Source organism: Hibiscus syriacus, unplaced genomic scaffold (assembly GCF_006381635.1).
Source record: "Hibiscus syriacus cultivar Baekdansim isolate YM2019G1 unplaced genomic scaffold, ASM638163v2 tig00002840_pilon, whole genome shotgun sequence".
NCBI lineage: Eukaryota > Viridiplantae > Streptophyta > Magnoliopsida > Malvales > Malvaceae > Hibiscus > Hibiscus syriacus.
The window spans coordinates 6,932,607-6,956,687 of NW_024061947.1; the positions used below are offsets into that span (position 1 = coordinate 6,932,607).

At 34.3% G+C, this 24,081-nt stretch overlaps 1 protein-coding gene and 1 pseudogene across 1 annotated transcript; one reads left to right on the forward strand and one right to left on the reverse strand.

The window, feature by feature from the left end:
• Positions 1-559: 559 nt before the first annotated feature.
• On the reverse strand, positions 560-3,632 carry LOC120152161 (annotated as a pseudogene).
• A 10,451-nt stretch (positions 3,633-14,083) lies between these two features.
• On the forward strand, positions 14,084-14,739 carry LOC120152171 (photosystem II CP47 reaction center protein-like). The gene is made up of 2 exons (XM_039164444.1): positions 14,084-14,210; positions 14,297-14,739. The coding sequence occupies exons 1-2, from the start codon at positions 14,084-14,086 to the stop codon at positions 14,737-14,739; spliced, it is 570 nt and encodes a 189-aa protein (XP_039020375.1).
• Positions 14,740-24,081: the final 9,342 nt, after the last annotated feature.

Below are 24,081 nucleotides of genomic sequence, written 5' to 3' on the forward strand. Positions count from 1 at the left end.
TAGAAGTTCACCAGGTTCAAATTCAGAGCGTTCCAGTATCTAAGACCCAAAATCCTAGAAGATACACTAATGATATGATGAGGATTAGGAAGTTTCTTAGCAACGGGACAGAATACGAAAAAATGTATGTGATGTATTTGGAGTTTGATGTGAGTATGATGTTGGAATATGTAGTTTTACTATATATTTAATAGATTTTAGGAAACCATATTGACATATCCCAACCATACTAACTCGACAGACACCCATGCATTTTTCTTTTGAGGAAGTGCAAAAGTGATAAATCAAGAATGCGGGGACAGCAGATATCTAAAGATTACTGCTCCGGGGTTCTGGTTCTCATTCTTCTACTGCAATACCTTTTTTGCTAGCAAGTACTTAATTTTGTTGATGAACAAATAGCAGTCCAGGGAATGCAAAATTATTGCTCATAACTTGCAAGAGAAAATGATTCTTAAAGGAGAGAAGACAGCTCTATTATTGGATAGCAGGATTACAAATAGACAAAAATGGTTCATCCTGTAAAATTTCCTCTGATTTGAGCAGCGGGTCCTATGTATCATAGGATGACTGTGATCTCCGAGTCTTTTTCTACGATGCTCAAGAAATGAAACCCTTCTTCATTGGCTGTGCTAAGATGCTCACAAGGGGTCTACTCAAATTCAACATCAGCTCTTTCCCCAGTATTCAGAATAACACTCAAGAATCCGATCAGTTGTTTCACTGGCCTCCCATTACTGCCTTTTTCTTTCCTGACAAACAGCAAAAGCGGATGCTTACCCGTCAAATTCCCATGGTTTTGAGCTCTAACTGTGACTGGGATTCTCTTATCACAAAGTTCTGTTCCTATCTCTGAAACTGGTATGTATTTGAGAGCATTTGAGTTCTCAATCTCAACCTTTGGAGACGTTAACTGATTGTTTAAGTAGACCTTGTTCTGTGCTACAAGGAGAAATTCATAAGAATAGTTTGAGTAACTGAGACCATAGCCAAATTAAAAAACCTTTGGTCTTTGGTAGAATCTGTAAGTACGTCCAGGATAGCTTGAAGATGGATCAGGACGCATTCTCATGTCTGTCATTGGTATTTTAACAAAACTCTGCGGATACCAAGTCACCGGTAACCTCCCTCCTGCGTAGAAATATATATGAACACAAATTTGTTAAATTTATCATCAGTATAAAAACGTCTTTTGACTTCTGTTAGAATATATGCTCTGAATGAGAGTTCTCCTGGATTATGATCACCGAATATGATTTCTGCTAATGCTTGGCCTCCAGCTTGACCGGGATAACCAACCCATAGAATACTTCTAATGTGTTTATCATATTTGGCAAAGGTTATGTCTATCGGACCTCCAGAAAGAAGCACCAAAACAACCGGATTCTTAGCAGCTCTCGCTACGGAGGAGATCAACTTCTGCTGCTTCGGTGAAAGAACCAAGTCTACACGATCGAGTTCTTCTCTCTCTTGGGTTTGATCCAATCCCATTACCAGCACCACATGTTCTGCTCCTTTTGCTACTTTCATAGCTTGATCAGTCAAAGGATAAGAGCAGTTAACTGCATTACAACCTGGGTGATACCTGATGTTTTTAACATAGGTTTGCAACCCTTGCAGAGGCGTAACAATTTTGCAAGAAGGTCCATAATAGTTTCCAAGTAGAGTTTTGAAGCATTGGCATTAGGACCTTGTCGACACTGTTTTTCGTCCGGGCGGGGAAAGACCGATACCGACTCGGGATTTTCTCTTTGAAAATCATTTCGAAATGTGATGAGTCGCCACCAATCATTTAAGATGAGATTGGAACACCGTAAAAACCGGATATTTTAATAAAATATTTTATTTTAATAAAATACCGAATTTTGGGGTATGCGAAAATCCAGAAATCAGGTTCGGGAGTCAGTTACGCGTGGGGAAGGATCAACACCCCACAAGCGCCCAAAAATTGGTACCTAGTTGATTACCCTATACTTAAAATCATAAATTTTGAGTTCAATCTTTATTTAATTTAAAAATCATTAAGGATGCAAAGTTGAAAAAGGGTATTCGTTTATTAAGACCGATAGCATTCACTCCCGAGCGTAAATGCGGGAGATCAACTATTGTGTCTAATAACCGAACATTGCCTCGTTTTTTAGAAAACATGATGCAGTTTTGAAAATGATGTCGACTTATTTAGAGAATTACCAGTAGTCACCCCCTGAGCACGATCGCGGAGGATATACTGTTAACTCCTTAATAAGTGAACATTGCCTTAAGTTTTAAAAACAATCCAATCAAGAAAAATTTTATTTAATCCTAATTATACTAAAAATAAATTAAGTTTTTTTCTAACTTACGGTTACAAATTATGAAAATTAAAGAACATAGGGGATTAAATCTAAAGATGTAGACTCTAATATTAATCATGTTTAATTTTAATTAATTATTGAACCGAATAACCGAGATGGTCCCTCGAGCGCTTACGCGAGGGCCAACTCGAATTATCCCCTAAATTTAAAGACTAGTTTGAAATCTAAGCTAAAATGAAGGCTCTAATATTAATCTTAATTAATTATGTCAAAAAATAAAATTATAATCAAAATTCGGGGACTAAAGAGTCAAGATCTAAAAATATGGATTTTTGAAGGATCTAAAAAGCTTAAGGGCCTAAATCGATAATTTCTAAAGTTAAAGATTAAATTAAAACCTATTTTTTTTATCTAAATTATTAAACTTAGAATTTTTAGTAAATATTAATTATTAATAAATTTTAAAATTCGAGCAATCGATTCGAATAATCGAGCATTTTATGCGAAAACTCGACTCGGATTGCTCCTTAATTAAAACTAAAGTGAAATTTTAATTTCTAAGCTTGATTCAAATATTAATCTAATTTAAAATTCAATCTAAGAAACTAAACAATGAAGCAAAACCATTAATAATAAATTTAATTAAAAATAATTAAAACAACCAATAATAAAAAACAATAAACAACAACATAAAATAAAAATAAGTATAAGGACCTAATTGCATAAAATCTAATTATATTGACTAAAATATAAGAAAATAAGAGTTAGTAGTTAATATGAAATAAATTAAAAGTTAGTAGTTAGAAATAAATAACATAGCAGAATAGTGACCAAATTAAAAGTTAGTAAAATCAGCATGCATATTTGAAATAAATAAAAAATAAGTTACCAAAATGTAAGAAAAGGCCAAAATGAAATACTTACACATATCGTGACCAAAGTCAAACATAAACAAAAATGGTATAAAATGTAAACTGATGACTAAAATATAAATGGGAAAAGATAAAGGCTCAAAACAAAATAATGTAAACTTCATTTCAATGCCCCAATCATGAGAATACAAAAGAAACAAGGACCTATATGGATATTTTACCTTAAAATCGATGACTAGAATAGAAATAAGTGGCTTAATAAGTAATTAACCCTAAACTTAATATATAACCTAAAACCTAAACTGAACTAAGTTAACATCACGTATATTCTTCTCTTCTTCCCCATTCTCTCCACACGGCGCCATGGAAACTCCTTTACAAATCTCGCAGCGACGACCCTCCCGAAACCAACACCGACTAGCTCCGGCCACCGCATGGGCGACCCTTCTCTTTCGTTGCTCGACATGGCGTGAGACCTCCCCAATCGAAGCCATCTTCAAATCACCTCTTGCCCTCGGTCGAGAGGTCCAAACCCGAGGCAAACCACCGCGAACGGTGGTGCCACCACCTAAACTAGCCTAGCCTGACCTTCAATTTCTTTCCCGACAACACCCCTTTGCCTCGATAGGACGCATCAGTGGCAAGCTAAGGTAATATCCGAATCCTTAATTTTTGTTATATTCGAATAATAATATACATGCCAAGAACGAAAGCTATACTAAACTGAGTTTTTTAATTACAATCTAAGAATTAAACAAATAATCTTAAAAATTGAATACAAATCGAAATACCTTAGGATTCGGCTCTGTTTTGATTGCTAGTGTTTCATGTTTGAAATGAACTTTTCTGTATTTTATTGATAAAAAAATCCTCCCATTTGTTACATTGAATTCGAGTTTTATACCCTTATAGAGAAACAAAAACTAAAGTGGAGTAATGGCACGGTATGGGGAAATTGCTCGGCATGGGTAAGGCGTGGGCAGCAACAGGGTATGGGCACGAGTATGGAAAGTGGAGCATTTCACATGGGGTGCATGTGGGAGGCAACTGGTGGAGCTTTCACGTGGGTAGCATGGGCTGTGGAATAAAAAAAAATGGTGCTTACAGCTGCCCCTCTTTGCTCATTGTTGTGAAACGGGAATGAAGCAAAGCTAATAAAAGCACTATTTTTAATCTTGGTATTTTCTCTTCTAATCGCGGGTTCTTCTAGAAATTTTGATCTAAGGTTGAACAAGTTCTTCTCATTATGAACTTCCTCTCCCTCGTTGGATGAGTTCTTCTCATTATGAACTCTCCACTGGAAATGTTGAGCCAAGGTTGAACAAGTTCTTCTCATTATGAACTTCTTCTCCCTCATTGGATGAGTTCTTCTCATTATGAACTCTCTACTGGAAATGATGAGCAAAGGTTGAACAAGTTCTTCTCATTATGAACTTCTTCTCCCTCATTGGATGAGTTCTTCTCATTATGAACTCTCCACTAGAAATGCTGAGCCAAGGTTGAACAAGTTCTTCTCATTATGAACTTCTTCTCCCTCGTTGGATGAGTTCTTCTCATTATGAACTCTCCACTGGAAACGTTGAGCCAAGGTTGAACAAGTTCTTCTCATTATAAACTTCTTCTCCCTCATTGGATGAGTTCTTCTCATTATGAACTCTCCACTGGAAATGTTAAGCCAAGGTTGAACAAGTTCTTCTCATTATGAATTTTTTCTCCCTCATTGAATGAGTTCTTCTCATTATGAACTCTCCACTGGAAATGTTGAGCCAAGGTTGAACAAGTTCTTCTCATTATGAACTTCTTCTCCTTCATTGGAGGAGTTCTTCTCATTATGAACTCTCCACTGGCAATGTTGATCTGTTTATCTTCTCTTTGAAGATTTTCAACCTACAAAAGATTATCATGTGTCAGTAATAATTGTGTTTGAAGTACTCGAAAGTGTTGACCCAAAGGTCCTCGAATTTTGTTAAGATCCATTTCTTTCAAAAATGAAGACGTGAATTGATTCTTTGCTAAAATTTTCTTCTTCAACATGTAATTGTGAAATAAAACCTCTGCTAACTTTAGAATTCCAGTCAAATATTAAACATCTGGATGAAAATGAATAAAAAACTTGTTTTAAGAGAAGCTCTCGAGTGAGATAAATTTTATTTCGAGGGAAAACTGTCTCAAGCAACGAAGTTGGTTTTAAGAAAAACCATCTCAAGTGAAATAAAATTTATTGTTTCAAAGGAAAGCACAATCAAAGTTTTTGTGTTTCAAGAGAAACTGTCTCTAGGGAGACAAAATTCAGTTCAAGGGAAACAATCTCAAAGATCGGTGTTTCAAGTGAAACTATCTCAAGAGAGACAAAATTCGTTTCAAGAGAAACATATTCAAAGATTTTGTGTTTCAAGAGAAACTGTCTCAAGCAAGACAAAATTTGTTTCAAGGGAAACTGTCTCAAGAGAGACAAAACTCGTTTCAAGGGAAATTGTCTCAAGAGAGACAATACTCGTTTCAAGGGAAACTATCTCAAGAGAGACAAAACTCGTTTCAAGGGAATCTGTCTCAAGGGAGACAAAATTTGTTTCAAGGGAAACTGTCTCAAGAGAGACAAAACTCGTTTCAAGGGAAACTGCCTCAAGAAAGACAAAACTCGTTTCAAGGGAAACTGTCTCAAGTGAGACAAAATTTGTTTCAAGGGAAACAATCTCAAAGATTAGTGTTTCAAGGGAAATTGCCTCAAGAGAGACAAAATCTTCTGTTTCGAGGGAAACTATCTCAAGCGAGATAAAATCTTCTGTTTCAAGGGAAACTATCTCAAGGGAGACAAAATTTGTTTCAAGGGAAACTGTCTCAAGAGAGACAAAACTCGTTTCAAGGGAAACTGTCTTAAGAAAGACAAAACTCGTTTCAAGGGAAACTGTCTCAAGTGAGACAAAATTTGTTTCAAAGAAAACAATCTCAAAGATTGGTGTTTCAAGTAAAAATAATATCTCAAATGATACGAAATTTGTTTTGAGAAAAAATATCTCAAAAGAGACAAAACTTGTTTTGAGTAAAAATTGTCTCAAGTGAGAAGAAATTCGTTTTTTTGCATAATCGTCAAGAAATCCCTAAAAATCAGGCTTCTAAAAACTCATTTGAAAACATCCTACACTGAAGGTCTTATGGATAGACCGAAGGACTTACAAATCAAGAAACCCCCGAAGGCTTAGTTTCTAAAATCTCATTTGAAAACATCTTACACTGAAGGTCTTATGGATGGCCCGAAAGACTTACAAATCAAGAAACCCCCGAAGAGTTAGTTTTTAAAACCTCATTTAAAAACATCTTGTACTAAAGGTCTTATGGATGGCCCGAAGGACTTACAAATCAAGAAACCCCCGAAGGCTTAGTTTCTAAAATCTCATTTGAAAACATCATGCACTGAAGGTCTTATGGATGGCCCGAATGACTTACAAATCAAGAAACCCCCGAAGGCTTAGTTTCTAAAATCTCATTTGAAAACATCATGCACTGAAGGTCTTATGGATGGCCCGAAGGACTTACAAATCAAGAAACCCTCGAAGGCTTAGTTTCTAAAATCTCATTTGAAAACATCCTGCATTGAAGGTCTTATGGATGGGCCGAATGACTTACAAATCAAGAAACCCCCGAAGGCTTAGTTTCTTTGAAAGTTTATTTGAGAAAAATCAAGAAACTTCTGAAAATCAGACTTAGTTTCTTTAAAAAACATTTGAAAATCGTCAAGAAACCTCTGAAAATCAGACTTAGTTTCTTTAAAAACACATTAGCTGGGTAACATGCCCCACTTCAAACACGATTATTGTTCTGTGTATTGGGTTCCTCAATTCTTGAGGTTCTTCCACTCAGAATATAATTCAATTCATTCAAATTTTGGGTTCTATCTTTTCATTTTTTTCTTTAAAAATCTGCAAAATTATGCTTTGAAGCATGAATGCAACATGCAATGCATGACTTTCTTATGTACAGAAACATCTATCATTAATCATATTTTAGCTTCAAAATGGAGATCTCGATCTTCTTTCACTTGATCACTCTTGTATTAAGCCTGCCCCTATCATCAGCATGGTCAAACTAATCCTCTGGAACAATCATGTCCCTCTCATATTCTATCTTTTATCTTGCTTCTTCAATATGATTCTAGAAGAAGTGATTTCTCCTTTGAATTCTCGTTGCGATCAGGTAGATGACTGGGTAACTTACATATATTTGACTTGACCTTTCAATCCGAATTGTTTCTCTAGAGTCATTGACTAAATGCAGTGTGAATGATTCATTTCTCTGGGTAATCTCTGCTTGTGTTTATATTTCGACCCTAGCACTCCAAGCGACGAGGGTCATTCACCATGTCTGTTTGGTTTGAATCTTGTGATCTTAACATCTTGTTTAGGTAATGCCCCAATGCGGGTACTCATGGCTCTCTTTGTGTCAAAATTTTGATCTCGAATGGATTCACTAATCAATAGTGTTATCGAATAGCTTGAGGGCTTCTCTTCAGGATGCCACAACCAGATGGACACTTAAGAAGTGATCATAACTGTCTTTAATTTTTCTAAGAGCTGGGATATGTGCTATCTTCAACTAAGGAGATCATATGCTTCTGATAATGTCACAATGAAGTGTTAGAGGTTCTGTCCTCTAGTCCTTATGATCTCTCAGACTATTTTCTTTCAAGACATGCTTCATTGTTCTGCATCGTTTGCTCTTTTCTTCGCTAGAGGCAGAATGAGCCTTATCAGCTTCAATGACCTTTTTCACTTGAGATTGTCCTGTTTGAAAATGTTTATCTTTTCTTTTATTTTAGAAATGTGAAAAATATTGAATAAAAGAATGTTGTCATTTTCTTCCGGATCACAATCAAAACAAATTGTAAAAGAAGAATTCATTGAATATCAAATAAACCAAATTTCTTTTAATCCTTCAAAAATTATATACATTTGAAAAGTGTAAACATTAATGCTAATAAAAGGATTAGGTTGACTTGGGAAGGTAATGTGTTTCAGGTTAGCTTTTGTGTCCTTGATTTTGGTATTATGGATCTGATGAAGCAGCCACCATGCTTCTCTTCTAGAAATATTCATTGGTTCCCAGCCCTCACGAGTGCCTTTGGACTGTGCAATGTTTTATCAAGAGATGTATAAGATCGTCCTTCTATGCAACGGTTGACAATCTTCGTGTTCAAGCTATCTTTTCAGGTTTTCAACTCGAATCCTCATTCGGTTTCAAGGCGTCGTCTAAAATTATACATCTTGAACACTCCTTTTATTATTTTTCCATATCATGCATTAAAGAATTTAGAAAACTATTTTTTTTGCAAATAAAATTAATCCCTGAGGGGCAAAATGAAATATGAAAATATTTTCTCTACTTAGAAATCCATGTATGATTAGAAGGAACTTTTCAGGCACGTAACTTAGGCTAGGGTTCACGGTTATGAAATAAAGGGATAAATGGGCCCAAACAAGTGTTTAAGGGTTATTGAACGAAGGATCAATTCGTTATGTTGTCTTCAATCTTGTCTTGCTCGATTTGAATTTGCTCGTGTGTCTTTCATTCTCTTTTTATTTTCCTTTGGTGTTCTCTGATCTTTTAGTGAATTGGTTCTAGATCTTTGAACCGCTCATCTTGTAGTGTTGGATCTGTCTATTTTCTTATTTATTCTTTATTTTTTTTCTTTATTCTTTTTTTCCTTTTTTTTCTTTTTTTTCTATTTTTTTTCTATTTTTTGCTATATCTTCACTTCTTTCTCTTTGTGTCGTCAACTCGATTTGATCTTTCAGCGCTTGTATTTGTTCCACCTTACAGTATCTCATTATTTCTCATTTCATCATGACTTGCTTCTATGGTAAAATCTGAATTAATGATCTTCACTTATGCGAGCAGATGTCATTTACCTTTGCTCCCCAGTGTGGAGGTGATCCTTGGTTAGGGTTGAATCAGAAGAAAAAAATATTACAGGCTCAAAAGGGGACAACAATGGATATATATATATATATATATATATATATATATATATATATATATTGAAAGGATAAATGAAACAAAGCCGTTCATCATCTCATACATTGAAGTCTTCTTAAAAGAGGTATCCCCAGGGGGACGAGTTTTCAGGATTAACCTTATTTACATGAAAACAATGTAATTAATGCACGATAAAATTATTTCAATGATTTCATTTATTTCTTCTTCTTCTATTTGCCCCCAATATGCCCCAATTATTCAAATTCTCTTGCAACAACTTGATCCGCAACACTCCATCTTATCTTTCTTGTAGGAAAGGTCCTCATTATGCCCCTAGGATTTATTGAGGTTGGGAAACAAATGTTGGTTCTGCGTCTAGGAAGGGAAATGTGTGACTTTAAAGTCGTTATTCTGAAAAAGGTAATGTTATTGAAAGGTTATTTCTGTCTGGGAAGGGGTATGAAAGGTCTAATCTTGCCCCTTGTCAAAGATCTATAAATAATATAGTAAAAGAACCTTTAATCCATTCGATATTCAAAGAATTACAAGATTAAAACTTGATTTATTGCTCATAACCTTTGAAAACAACATAAGCTCAATTAACAAAATATCTACTAAGGAAAAAACAAAAACACGTTCAAACAGGACATGGCCAGTGCAACATTGTCCCTAGGTCAAACAAAATCTGGGCCCTGCTTCTCCGTGCCCCACGGATCTCGATAATGCCTCAAACTTCAGAGGGGCTAATATTACGTTCATAATTCTGAATCCTTTTTGGGTACGGATGGGGTCACCTCATCTTACCCTCAAAACTTTTATCACAAGACTCTCCGCAAGCTATTCCTCGGATCCGTGATTAATGCATGTTGAGATACAATGTATACCATGTGTATATGTTAAAGCAAAAATGTAAAGATGTGTATGCAAATGCAAAATGGGTGTGCAAAATGTGAGATGCAAATGCAACCCGATATTGATTCCAAAATAACTTAGTTTATACAAAAAGTACTCAACAACACGCAACGTCTAAGCACTTAGGAAAAAAGAGTACACCAACATGGAAACTAAACGTAGAATCTTACCCTATTCGCTAATCTCTCGAGCTCTATCATCAATTACATGATGTGTTGTTTTTCCTCTGATTTTAGGATCACTAAAAACCCTTAAGGTTGTCGCTTCTTCAGATAATTCATAGACTTGATGAGCAACACCATTGGCCTGATTCAATGCTCTCTCCATTGCTTCATGCTGGCGCTGAATAGTGTCCTGAGCATGCCATAGCACAGTTCTAAGTTTTGGATTAGTCAATTGTTGGTTCTTATCTGACTGCTGAATTCATTGATGGCATATCTGTAATATAATTTCTAGCTCAGCAATCTTGGCTTTTAAGGCCTCATTTTCCTGCCTGGCTATATATCATGCGGATGAGTGGATCAACACTGCTCCTTCTAGCTTCATTATCCTCTTCTTTAACATCTCATTTTATTTTTGAAGACGGAACCCATTATTGTTGTAAGGGTTCTGAAAAATCTCATCCAAACTAAGCAGATGTGCTTCGAGCTACTCAATCTATGCTCGCCTCTGCGCCAATTCTTGGTTAGCCTCATCTCTTTGCTTTCTCAGTCTCTGAGCGTGCTACAGGGGCAAAACTGATTCTTCGGTAGTGACAAGACTATCTCTGAACCGCGTATGCCCGTACTTAGACCATGTATGAACACTGATTGCATTCTCATCCCATCGGAAGACATTGATGCCTTAAGCTCTTTTTATAATAACTAGGTAATCTGGGAGTCAATACCGTTTATGAAATGTATGATATGACAATGATACATGCAAAAATGCAATAAGAGCATACAAAAAGAAAATCAATGTTGGTAGAAACAAGACAACAAGAATCAAGTTAGTTGAAATGATTAGTCAAAAAAATATAATCTTAAATATGACTTAAAGTTGAGACTAAAAAAATAAAGCATACAAAGGAAATTAATGGTCCTAACCGCATACGTTCTAGTTCTCCTAGGTTATCCATATGGCTCTAGCGGGGTAGGCTTACTAAATTCTCTATATGAGGCTGGGTTTTAGCAAATGGTTCCCTATATATTTTTACAACCTGCTAAGGTTGCCCCCGATTCTGGCCCATTACAGACTTGCGAATTGAGTTCAGCTCAGGGGATCACACCACTAAAAGCATACCTCGGAACTGATATCCAGATAGACAACTTAGGGTGCTTTCTAGAGATACTTTATCAGACCCACACAAGGAAGCCCAATGCTCCTCGTGAGGTGTGACGTTTCTTTCAACTTAGATAAACCTAGTTTGAGCTCAGGTTTAGAGCTATGATATGCAACAATCCTAAATATTCACAAAAAAGTAAGCATTAACCAGAGAGAAATTTATTTTTTTAAATAACATAATGATCAGTAAATTAAATAAGATCGAACTCGTAATTTCTAAAATAGTAAATACAGGGTAACCATCTCGTGGCTCAACTCTCAATTTGTTTTAAAAACAAAAGTCCCCAGCGGAGTCGCCAAGCTGTCGACACCGTTTTTCGCCCGGGCAGGGAAAGACCGATACCGACTCGGGGGTTTTCTCTTTGAAAATCATTTCGAAATGTGAGGAGTCGCCACCAATCATTTAAGGTGAGATTGGAACTCCGTAAAAATCGGGTGATTTTAATAAAACATTTTATTTTAATAAAATACTGAGTTTTAGGGTCTGCAAAAATCCAAAAATCAGGTTCGAGAGTCAGTTACGCGTGGGGAATGATTAGCACCCCCACAAGCGCCCAAAAATTGGTACCTAGTTGATTACCCTATATTTAAAATCATAAATTTTGAGTTCAATCTTTATTTAATTTAAAAGTCATTAAGGATGCAAAGTTGAAAAAGGCTATTCGTTTATTAAGGCCGATAGCATTCACTCCCGAGCATAAATGCGGGAGATCAGCTATTGTGTCTAATAACCGAACATTGCCTCGTTTTTTAGAAAACATGATGCAGTTTTGAAAATGATGTCGACTTATTTAGAGAATTACCAGTAGTCACCCCCTGAGCACGATCGCGGAGGATATACTGTTAACTCCTTAATAAGTGAACATTGCCTTAAGTTTTAAAAACAATCCAATCAAGCAAAATTTTATTTAATCCTAATTATACTAAAAATAAATTAAGGCTTTTTCTAACTTACGGTGACAAATTATGAAAATTAAAGAACCTAGGGGCTTAAATCTAAAGGTGTAGACTCTAATATTAATCCTGTTAATTTTAATTAATTATTGAACCGAATAACCGAGATGGTCCCTCGAGCGCTTACGCGAGGGCCAACTCGAATTATCCTCTAAATTTAAAGACTAGTTTGAAATCTAAGCTAAAATGAAGGCTTTAATATTAATCTTAATTAATTATGTCAAAAAATAAAATTATAATCAAAATTCGGGGACTAAAGAGTCAAGATCTAAAAATATGGATTTTTGAAGGATCTAAAAAGCTTAAGGGCCTAAATCGATAATTTCTAAAGTTAAAGATTAAATTAAAACATATTTTTTTATCTAAATTATTAAACTTAGAATTTTTAGTAAATATTAATTATTAATAAATTTTAAAATTCGAGCAATCGATTCGAATAATCGAGTATTTTATGCGAAAACTCGACTCGGATTGCTCCTTAATTAAAACTAAAGTGAAATTTTAATTTCTAAGCTTGATTCAAATATTAATCTAATTTAAAATTCAATCTAAGAAACTAAACAATGAAGGAAAACCTTTAATAATAAATTTAATTAAAAACAATTAAAACAACCAATAATTAAAAACAATAAACATCAACATAAAATAAAAATAAGTACAAGGACCTAATTACATAAAATCTAATTATATTGACTAAAATATAGGAAAATAAGAGTTAGTAGTTAATATGAAATAAATTAAAAGTTAGTTGTTAGAAATAAATAACATAGCAGAATAGTGACCAAATTAAAAGTTAGTAAAATCAGCATGCATATTCGAAATAAATAGGAAATAAGTTACCAAAATGTAAGAAAACGCCAAAATGAAATACTTACACATATCGTGACCAAAGTCAAACAAAATCAAAAATGATATAACATGTAAACTGATGACTATAATATAAATGTGAAAAGCTAAAGGCTCAAAACAAAATAATGTAAACTTCATTTCAATGCCCCAATCGTGAGAATACAAAAGAAACAAGGACCTATATGGATATTTTACCTTAAAATCGATGACTAGAATAGAAATAAGTAGCTTAATAAGTAATTAACCTTAAACTTAATATATAACCTAAAACCTAAACTGAACTAAGTTAACATCGCGTATATTCTTCTCTTCTTCCCCATTCTCTCCACACGGCGCCATGGAAACTCCTTTAAAAATCTCGCAGCGACGACCCTCACGAGACCAACACCGACTTGCTCCGACCACCACATGGACGACCCTTCTCTTCCGTTGCTCGACACATCGTGAGACCTCCCTAATCGAAGCCATCTTCAAATCACCTCTTACTCTCGGTCGAGAGGTCCATACCCGAGGCGAACCACCGTGAATGGTGGCGCCACCACCTAAACTAGCCTAGCCTGACCTTCAATTTATTTCCCGACAACACCCCTTTGCCTCCATAGGACATATAGATGGCAAGCTAAGGTAATATCTGAATCCCTAATTTTTGTTATATTCAAATAATAATATACATGCCAAGAATGAAAGCTATACTAAACTGAGTTTTTTAATTACAATCTAAGAATTAAACAAATAATCTTAAAAATTGAATACAAACTGAAATACCTTAGGATTCGGCTCTGTTTTGATTGCTAGTGTTTCCTATTTGAAAGGAACTTTTATGTATTTTATTGATAAAAAATCCTCCCATTTGTTACATTGATTTCGGGTTTTATACCCTTACAGAGAAACAAAAACCAAAGTGGAGTAATGGCACGGTATGGGGAAATTGCTCGGCATGGGAGAGGCGTGGGCAATAACAGGGTATGGGAACGAGTATGGAAAGTGGAGCATTTCACATGGGGTGCATGTGGGAGGCAACTGGTGAAGCTTTCACGTGGGCATCATAGGCTGTGGAATAAAAAATGGTGCTTACAGGTGCCCCTCTTTGCTCATTGTTGTGAAACGGGCATCATATTGCAGTGAGGACATTGGGCATATCAACGGGCTTATTCAATCTTAGTGTCCATCCTCCCCAACGTTTATATAAAGTATTACGTATGGGAAATACTGAAAACGTCCTTTCCAGTAGTATAGTTGTCGTGTTTTTTTTAGCTTTTGTTGTTTTCGAAACTATGTGGTATGGTTCAACAACTACTCCCATCGAATTATTTGGTCCTACTCATTATCAATGGGATCAAGGATACTTCCAACAAGAAATATATCAAAGGGTTAGTGCTGGGTTAGCCGAAAATCAAAGTTTATCAGAAGCTTGGTCTAAAATTCCTGAAAAATTAGCTTTTTATAATTACATTGGCAATATTCCGGTAAAAGGAGGATTATTCAAAGCGGGTTCAATGGACAACGGGGATGGAGTAGCTGTTGGGTGGTTAGGACACCCTATCTTCAGAGATAAAGAAGGGTAAAAAAAACAAATTTGTAATTTGATTTTTTTTTATTTTGTAAAGGGTATTATATAAACCCATAAACATTTGTAAAAGCGACACCCCCTCCCCATTCAAAGAAAGAAAAGAGTTTGCAAGGGGTTCTTACCTCCCCATTTTCTCTCTCTCGAGAACCTTTGTAAGGGATATTTTCCCTCATTTTTCAGAAGCAATGCAACGAAACTTTCAAAGAAATGATTTTTATTTTCTTTTTTAAGGCAGAAATAGAATAGAGCTCTTTTTTTAGAAAACCATACGAAACATTGGTCATCAGAAAAATATCAACCATTCATAAAAACAATCATTCGAAAGGAGAAACAAAGTGAAAGAAAAAGGGGGTTTTACCTCTCGGTTGAAGCATCAATCGGCAACGGGAACCACCATTGATGAATCTGAATGGTGAGATGAGGCCCAGCGGTGAGGGGGACAATATATCCCAAGATCGGCTTAATTTGACCGTGGACGGTGGATATTGAAGCGTCAAATAACTGAAGGGTCTCAAACCTTTACACGACATTGGAGGTCATTTTTCGCAAAACGGAGACCAGATTCAGACACCTAGCATCGAGGAGAGTTAGCCTGGAAGTTTTGGGTCTGAACGGCCACCGAAGACGGTGGTAGTGTGACGGTCGATGGTAACCAACACGGCCGTCGCCGACGGTGCTCATCGACGGAATCTGAAAACTTAGAGAGAGGGGGAGCATTTTAAAGGATATAGAGAGAAGAGAAATGAAAAAAATAAGGAAAAAGGGAAATATGGTGAAGTTTTATAGCCAGACCAAAACGATGCCGTTTTGAGCTCTATGGCGCCATGCGTTTTGGACTCTAACGGTCTAATCACACCTGTGGTCATCACATATTTCTATTCCTTGCATTTTTTGTCACCATTATTGCGTTATATTTTAATTTATTTCGAATGTTTGTCCTCATTTTGTTATTTTCTATTTTTATGATTAATGTTGACTTTTTGGCTTTTCTTTTTCAGGTCCCTATACTTTAAGCACGAATTCGTAGATTGGTCACTGATCTTTGGGTTGTTTCTTTCTTTTTTATTTTGAAGCACTAACTCCGTTATTTTCCCTTCTTGTCTAAGGTCATTTTTGGTTTATTTATTTCCTAGTGCTTCTAGTTTAGGCGTGAATTTCCATTTTAGTCACATGCCATGATACTTTTAGTTGTTTAGAAGGCGTCGTCTTAATTGTGCAATTTTACCTTTTGTCGGAACTATCTTTAAGCTTTTTGACAATTGGAATGGGATCAAACCAACTTAATTTTAAAAACTTGTGGTTTAAGAAAATAAATTTGCAGTCGCCATCAACCTTTGGGTTAGTTAGGTTGAATAACTAAAATTTTACCTTTTAAAATAATTTAGAAAAAAATAAAATTAAAAAACATGGTTCGAGAGCCGATTACACGTGGAGAAGGGTAAGCATCCCACAACGCCTAGAATTGGTACCCAATTGATTATACGTCGTTTTTTTTTGTTTGAGAATTGTGAATTTAAATAGTATTTAAATTATGACTTTTTATGCATGAATAGTCTTCAGAAACGCGCTTCCCTTATATCTGGGAGACTTTTTCATATGCTACCCATACAAAAAAAAAATAGCAATTTAACTTTTAATTAAGGCGGCCTAAGATTGCATTTAACAATGATTAATATTAAAAACTAGAACGACCTAATGAATGTATGGACAATCCTTAGGAAATCACTTCCCTTGTATTGGGAGACTTTTCCACGAATTTCCTATACAAGGTGATATTGCCTTGATTACTCTAATAAATAAAGCATATTAAATGAATTACATGGAAAAGTTTTAAAAGTCGTGTATATATACAACATATGCTTAAATAATAAATATACATAAAGATATATACATAACCCAAGCAAACAATTAATACATAAATGACAACCACTACTCAACCTGTAAAATATACGAATCTAATTAAAAAAGATCACACTAAGCAAATATACATTCGATGGGCTAAAGTGCAGGAATAGTATATTGATGAAAACTGGAAACGTAATAGAACCCTAAACAACATGGTTGTCCCTTGTTCCCATATGTAATGGGGTAAGGGGGAGGTAAGATAGTAGGCTGCCCCCAACACCAGGTTGAGAGCAGAATCTGTAGAAGACCTCCGAATTATGAAATGCCCTCCGTGAGACTCGATCCCACGACCTCAAGGTTAAGAACCTTGTGCTCTACCAACTGAGCTGGATAGTTATCTCAGAACCCTAACAACATGTTGAACTAAAATGAATATTATTAAAATAATGTGTTAAAAATAAAAATAACACACACAAGGCAAATAAACATAAAAGTGTTAAAATAAAATCATTGGAAAATTAAAAACTCAAAACAAGATAAACAAAACTTCAATCAAGGTCTAAAATAGAAATATTACAAATAGGGGATGGCTTATCATGTAAATAACCCAAATGCCACAAAACCATGGCCCTAACTCTAAATCCACAGCAAAACCACGGGCTCCACCTTTTTTTTTTTTTTTGTATGATACTAGTTATTAGGTTTGTGAAAGATGTGAAAATCATGTTGAGCTACCTTTAATTTACCCGTGAATTTATATTTAAGTGCTTGATTGTTTTATTTCTTTATATAATGTTAAAACTAGATGTATCGTTTCTTTCATTCTTCACTTTTTAATCATTTTCATTCGTATTTGAATTGTTTATTACTCTAATAATTATCATGCGTGCTCAATTTATTTTTTAATTCATTATATCTTAGTACTGTTAGGATTAATTTTCATGAATTTAGCCCCCATTAATTTGCTTAGACTTTAGGTTTAGCCCTTTAAATTTAGACTTCTTTAGATCTAGTCCCTAAACTCAAGTTTCTTTAGATTTAGCCCTTGAACTTTTAATTGATCATAATTAATTAAGTTATTAATTAGAGCCTTAGAGTTGATCCTTTAGGTTAGATTTAGTCCTGTAATTTAGGGAGTAATCTGAGTTGGCCCTCGCCCAAATGCCCAAGGGACCATCTCGATTACTCAATTCAATAATTGGTTAAAATCAGCTAGGATTAATATTAGAAACTAAATTTTTAGGTTTAGTCCTTAGGTTCTTTAATTTTCATAAATTGACACCTTAGGTTAAGAAGTCCTTTGTCAGGATTATTGAAGAGGGTCAATTGACAACCGAAAGAATGCAAAGGGGGTAATCGGCAATAATTTTGATAAGGGAGTAAGGAGAACAAAAGATAGAAAGATAAGGCACAAAGATTTAAAGTGGTTCAACTTACCAACCAAGTCTACATCCACTACCCTAGCTCTTCACTAAGGATTTTCTAACAAATTCTTTAATTTGTTCTTTCTTTTTCAATGACAAAGAGATAACCTTTACAACTCCTTATCTTTTCAATGGCTAAGATAGAACCAATACCCTTTACAAAGGAAAAAAAAGACTGTAAACAAATAAACCTCTAGAAAGGAAGGTGTTTACAAATTAAAAGCTCACAAAAACACAAATATTTACAAGAGAATTGGAATAAAGAGTGAAAAGCTCTTCTCTTGTGTTTGATTGCTTGGATATGTGTTCTAACCCTTCTTCAAGTGTCTTGAACTTGTATTTATGTGTTGGAATGTTTTTGTGGCCGTTTCTAGCTGTTGGAGGTGGTTTGGAGCCGTTGGGGATCAATTTTCGTGAAAAATAAAGTTGCCCAGACCAAGGGGTATCGGTACTCCTAAAGGGAGTACTAGTACTACCTTTGTTATATTTAAATTCAACTAGTCGTTACTAGCCGTCAGGGTCTGATGGTATCGATACTATGGAAATGGTATCGTTACTACTATACATAGTAGTATCGGTACCCCTTTGGGTATCGGTACCATTTTTTCATTATGAAATTTGAGCAAAGCTGGTAGTATCGGTACTACCTAGTGAGTATCGATACTTCCCTTACCTTTGGTATCGGTACCATATGACCAATATCAGTACTTGTTCAATTGGTATCGATACTGTAAGAACAATATCGGTACTACTTGTACAGAAATTGTTTTGTGCTCAATTCCAAGCTTTTAAGGACTTTGAATTATTTTTGAAAACTTTGAAAAACTTTGAATAAATTCAATTCAAGTGCAAAAACATTTTGCCCTAATTGTTATATCAAAATATAGTTCAACAATATTCCCCCTTTTGATATAACAAAACATTTGAAAAATTATTTTTGACAAAACTCCCCTTACTAAAATGTTAATGAAAAAGGTACCAATTGTTGGAAAATATGTGAAAATGTTCAGCTCCCCCTTTTTCATCAAGAAATTGAATTTTTCAAACCAATACTTCTCCCCTTTTTGTTGAATCTAAAAGAATTCAACTTTAAAGTCCAAACATAACATTGGAGAGTAAGTGATAATTTTTACATTAAAAACCATTTGAAAAATCAAAGCTCCCCCTCAAAAAGTGCATTCCAAACAAAATTTAGCTTTAAAATCTTGACACTTAAACAAAATTGAATTTCAACAAAGATTAACAAAAATGTTAGAAGCTCATGAAATTCAATATATCCAAGTCTAAAATACTTTATGCAATACCAATAGTTGAAATTAAGTACATATGCATAAAGCTTTTAAAAAATGTTATGCATTTGAAGAACTTGATATCAATTGTTAGAGAGATATTTTTAATATTTTAAAACACATGCATAAACATTTAATTTTAGGTCAAAAATTTTAAAATTTGTAAAATCAAAGTATTTGAAAAGTTGATATCAATTGTTATAGAGTTATCATTTGCATTAAAAAATTTTGACCAAAATTCATTATGATGAACTAAAATTTATGAAAAATCATTAAAACTTTAAAATGTCCATCATAACACTCTTTTCAACATACATGAGATTAAAAACATCAAATCATTAAAATCAAAACTCATGCATGCTTAAATCAAAATGAGCAACCAAATAATCAAAATAAAAAAAAACATTAAGCTTAGAGGTTACCCATTCCTTTTTTAGTGTGGCTAGAGCATCTTGATTTCTTTATTTTCATCACCATTGCTCCCATACCTACAAGAGACATTTAAGTTTATTTTTGTATCCAAATTGCTTTGGATCATTGAACGTTAGTTTTAATGCCCCTTGTTCACTTAGGAACCCATACTTGTCTAATTTTAAAACGTTTCCTTTCTTCAAAGGACAAGTATGTTCCTTGTGACCATAAAAACGACAATGTGAACATTTTTCTATTTTTTAAACATAATGAGTTGTTTTGAGAAATTAATTGTTTTTCTTTTGTTAAGCTCTCAAGCTTAACTTTCAAATCAAAATTCTCTTTTTCTAAATCATTGATTTTGACTTTTAAAAACTCTAAATCATTTTCAAATTTTCATTTTGATTTCAAAATCAATTATGGCTTTCAAAATCAAATCATTTTCAACTTTAAATTTTGAAATTAATTTCTTATATTTGGAATTCATGGTCTCAAATTCTAAATACAACTCACTGTAAGCATCTTGTAACTCATTAAAAGAACTTAAATTTAAATCATTTGAGTTAGAAGATACCTCGTAATCATCTTCGATGGACATGAGGCATAGGTTGGCTACTTCATCTTCATCATTGGAGTCATCTTCATCACTCCAAGCTGCCACAAATGCCTTTTCTTTGAAGATCCTTTTTTCTTTAGGAGTGGACATTCATATTTGACATGCCCCTTTCTTTGACAATTGAAGCACACCGGGGAACCCTTCTTTTTGGTTGATTCATGCTTCACTTCCTTGGAAGACATGAATATTTTAAACTTTTTAAAGAGCTTGTCCATCTCTTCTTCTTCATCATCGTCTTCATCCACCTCATCACTTGAATCTTCATAACTCTCATTGGTGGATTTGAAGGCAACTCCCACCTCTTTCTTCTTTTCTTTCTTATTCATTTCCTTTTTTTCTTCATTATCTTCCTCTTCCTTCACCATCAACTCATGGGTAAGTAGAGAACCAATTACCTAGTCGAGAGTAAGAGACTTTATGTCTCTAGCTTTAATAATCACTATCTTTTTCGATTGCCAAGACTTTGGAAGAGAGTAGATCATCTTTCTCACTAACTTCTAATTAGAGATAACTTCTCCAAATCCCTTGAGTTCGTTGACAATCATGAAAAATCTATTCATCATAGCTTTGATGTCTTTATCGGGTTTCATATTGAAGTTCTCATAGCTATGATTGAGAAGACTTATCTTTGTTTCACTCACTTCATCGGTTCCTTCATGAGTGACTTGAAGCTTGTCTCATATTTCCTTGGCATTGGAACAAAAAAAGACTCTTCCATATTCATCTGGGCCTAATGCACAAAAGAGGATGTGCATAGCCTTGGCATTAAGTTGGAACTTCTTCTCTCCATCACTCCAATAGCCCATCTCACCGGTTGGAATGGTGTATCCTTTAATGATCGAATTCCATGCTCCTAGATCATTGGCTTGAATAAAGAGTATCATCCTATTCTTCCAATAGACATAATTTACTCCATTGAAGTAGGGTGGCTTGTTGACCAGTTGTGAATCTTCAATGTAGTATGAACCGGAGGTTGAAGCTATTTCTTCTCGGCTGTGTCGAGAATTGGTATAGCTTCTTCTAGGAACGTCTCAAGGTGGTTAAATCTTCTAAATGAGCTAGGCTCTGATATCAATTGTCAGGATTATTGAAGAGGCTTAATTGATAACCAAAAGAATGCAAAGGGGGTAATTGACAATAATTTTGATAAGGGAGTAAGGAAAACAAAAGATAGAAAGACAAGGCACAAAGATTTAAAGTTGTTCGACTTATCAACTAAGTCTACATCCACTACCTTAGTTCCTCATTAAGGATTTTCTAACAAATTCTTTAATTTGTTATTTCTTTTTCAAGGACAAAGAGATAACCTTTACAACTACCTATATTTTTAATGGATAAGATAGAACCAAAACCCTTTACAAAAGAAAAAGAGTGTAAACAAATAAACCTCTAGAAAGGAAGGTGTTTACAAATTAAAAGCTCACAAAAACACAAATATTTAAAAGAGAAATGAAATAAAGAGTGAAAAGCTCTTCTCTTGTGTTTGATTGTTTAGATAGGTGTTCAAACCCTTCTTCAAGTGTCTTGAACTTGTATTTATGTGTTGGAATGTTGTTGTAGCCGTTTCTAGCCGTTGGAGGTTGTTTGGAGTCGTTAGGGATCAATTTTCGTGCAAAATAAAGTTGCCCAGACCAAGGGGTGTCGGTACTCCTAAAGGGAGTACCAGTACTACTTTTGTTATATTTAAATTTAACTAGCCATTGGGGACTGATGGTATCGATACTATGGCAATGGTATCGATACTATTTTTGCATTTTGAAATTTGAACAAAGCTGGTAGTATCGATACTACCTAGTGAGTATCGATACTTCCCTTACCTTTGGTATCAGTACCATATGAATATTATCAGTACTTGTTTAATTGGTATCGATACTACAAGAACAGTATCAGTACTACTTGTACAGAAAATTATTTTGTTTCCAAGCTTTTAAGGACTTTGAATTATTTTTGAATACTTTGAATAAATTCAATTCAATTCCAAAAATATTTTGCCCAAATTGTTATATCAAAATATAGTTCAACATCCTTTAATAAACTTACTTGTATCAATTGATTGCATTTCTTTTTAAACACAAGGCAACGTTCACTTATTAAGGAATTAATGGTATAGTTCCCTTAATCATACTCAAAGGGCGACTATTGGTAATTCCTGAAGTAGGTCAACATCCTTTTAAAACCCCTTCATTTTTGAAATCTTGAGGCAATGTCTGGTTATTGGCACAATAATTAATCTCCCACATTTATCCTAGGGGTGAATATTATTGGCTTTAATAAATGAGCACCCTCTTCAACTTTGCATCCATAGTGATTTCTAAATTAAATAATACTTCGAACTCCAAATTTCCAAATTCTTAAAGATAGGGTAATAAACTAGGTACCAATTTCTGGACGCTATGGAGGTGTTAACCCTTCCTTACCCTTAATAGACTCCTGAACCTATTTTTTTCGCATACCCTAAACTTGGTATTCAGACATTCCTAAAGTGATTCCATCAATCAGGCTTATAAAGGCACTTTAGTCATTTAATTCCTGAGAAATTTGATAAATCAATTTAATAAGGGTATGTAGTGATTTACATAATTTTCGGATTTCAAGCATTTTAACAGGTTTCCCATCCCAATCGCACTATACAAATCCCAACAAAGGTAATACTTATCAAGTATGTTGGAAGAGAAAACTTCATGAATATCCATTTCTAAAAACTGATTGTACTGTAGAATCAAACTGATCACTTTCAGAACCATCTTTGGACTGATCATGAGGATACGAACATGTGTTTAAATGGTATTTAATTACTTCATGTATTGTAACAATATTAGGAATATTCGACCTACTTAGGTCGTACTCTATAAACCTCAAGGGAGTTACTGCATTTAAAGTTTCATTGGTATCTTCAGAAGTTATCCAAGGCAATGCTCAATCCAAGTCATGAGGGTATTTAGGTCATTTTAGTATTTGAGGTTGATTTATTCATTTTAGAGCTTGAGGGTATTTAGTCATTCTAGGACTTTAAGGTATTTGGGCCATTTTACACTTCAAGGTTATTTTTGGTTATTTAATGGTTCAAGGGTATTTCAGTCCTTTACTTCAATATAGTCTTTTCATTTAATTTAATTTTTTTCGAACAATTCAAATATAAATAATACTTTCGATGTTTTAGCCTTTAGGTGTTTGTTGATAAATCAATAATTCTAGGTCTTGTACCTTATCAGATGTTGTGATCTAATTATCAATGACTTTCCGAACAAATCAGGAATTTAACAGGTACATCGGTAGTTTACCAGATTAAATACAAATTCTTAGAGTACTTTTGTATTTTCTTAACTAGGTGATTTTGGTATTAAAACTTTTAACGAGAATAATTAAAATTTAAAAATTCTGAGGTTGATTGCTTTATCGGTTAATCATTGAACCTGAAATTATTTCTTATCAGTCTTCTAGTATCTTATACGTGTAATATGAGTCTTATTCAAGTTAATTACTTTACATCACATTCGGATCGAGTTTAGAAATATTAACTGCACATATTTAACCAAACATATTCATCCATGCATTAACCAATACCAACATGTTCAATAAAGCATACACAAGGTAATAATGTATTACCTCGATTTTTGAGCTACATCAATTAACCAATTAAACTCTATTTGAGCGCCATTGAACTTTAATTCAACATCCCATAATGTATTGGATACATGGCAAAACCAATTACATTAGAAACGAAACTTAAACTTGAAAATTCGTATTGAATC

What these genes read in the sequence shown, in the direction of transcription:
- LOC120152171 (XM_039164444.1), top strand. Translation starts at nt 14,084, where the DNA reads ATGGCACGGTATGGGGAAATTGCTCGGCATGGGAGAGGCGTGGGCAAT. An exon ending in GCAACTGGTGAAGCTTTCAC is followed by an intron (nt 14,211 to 14,296) that starts GTGGGCATCATA and finishes ATCATATTGCAG; the next exon opens with TGAGGACATTGGGCATATCA.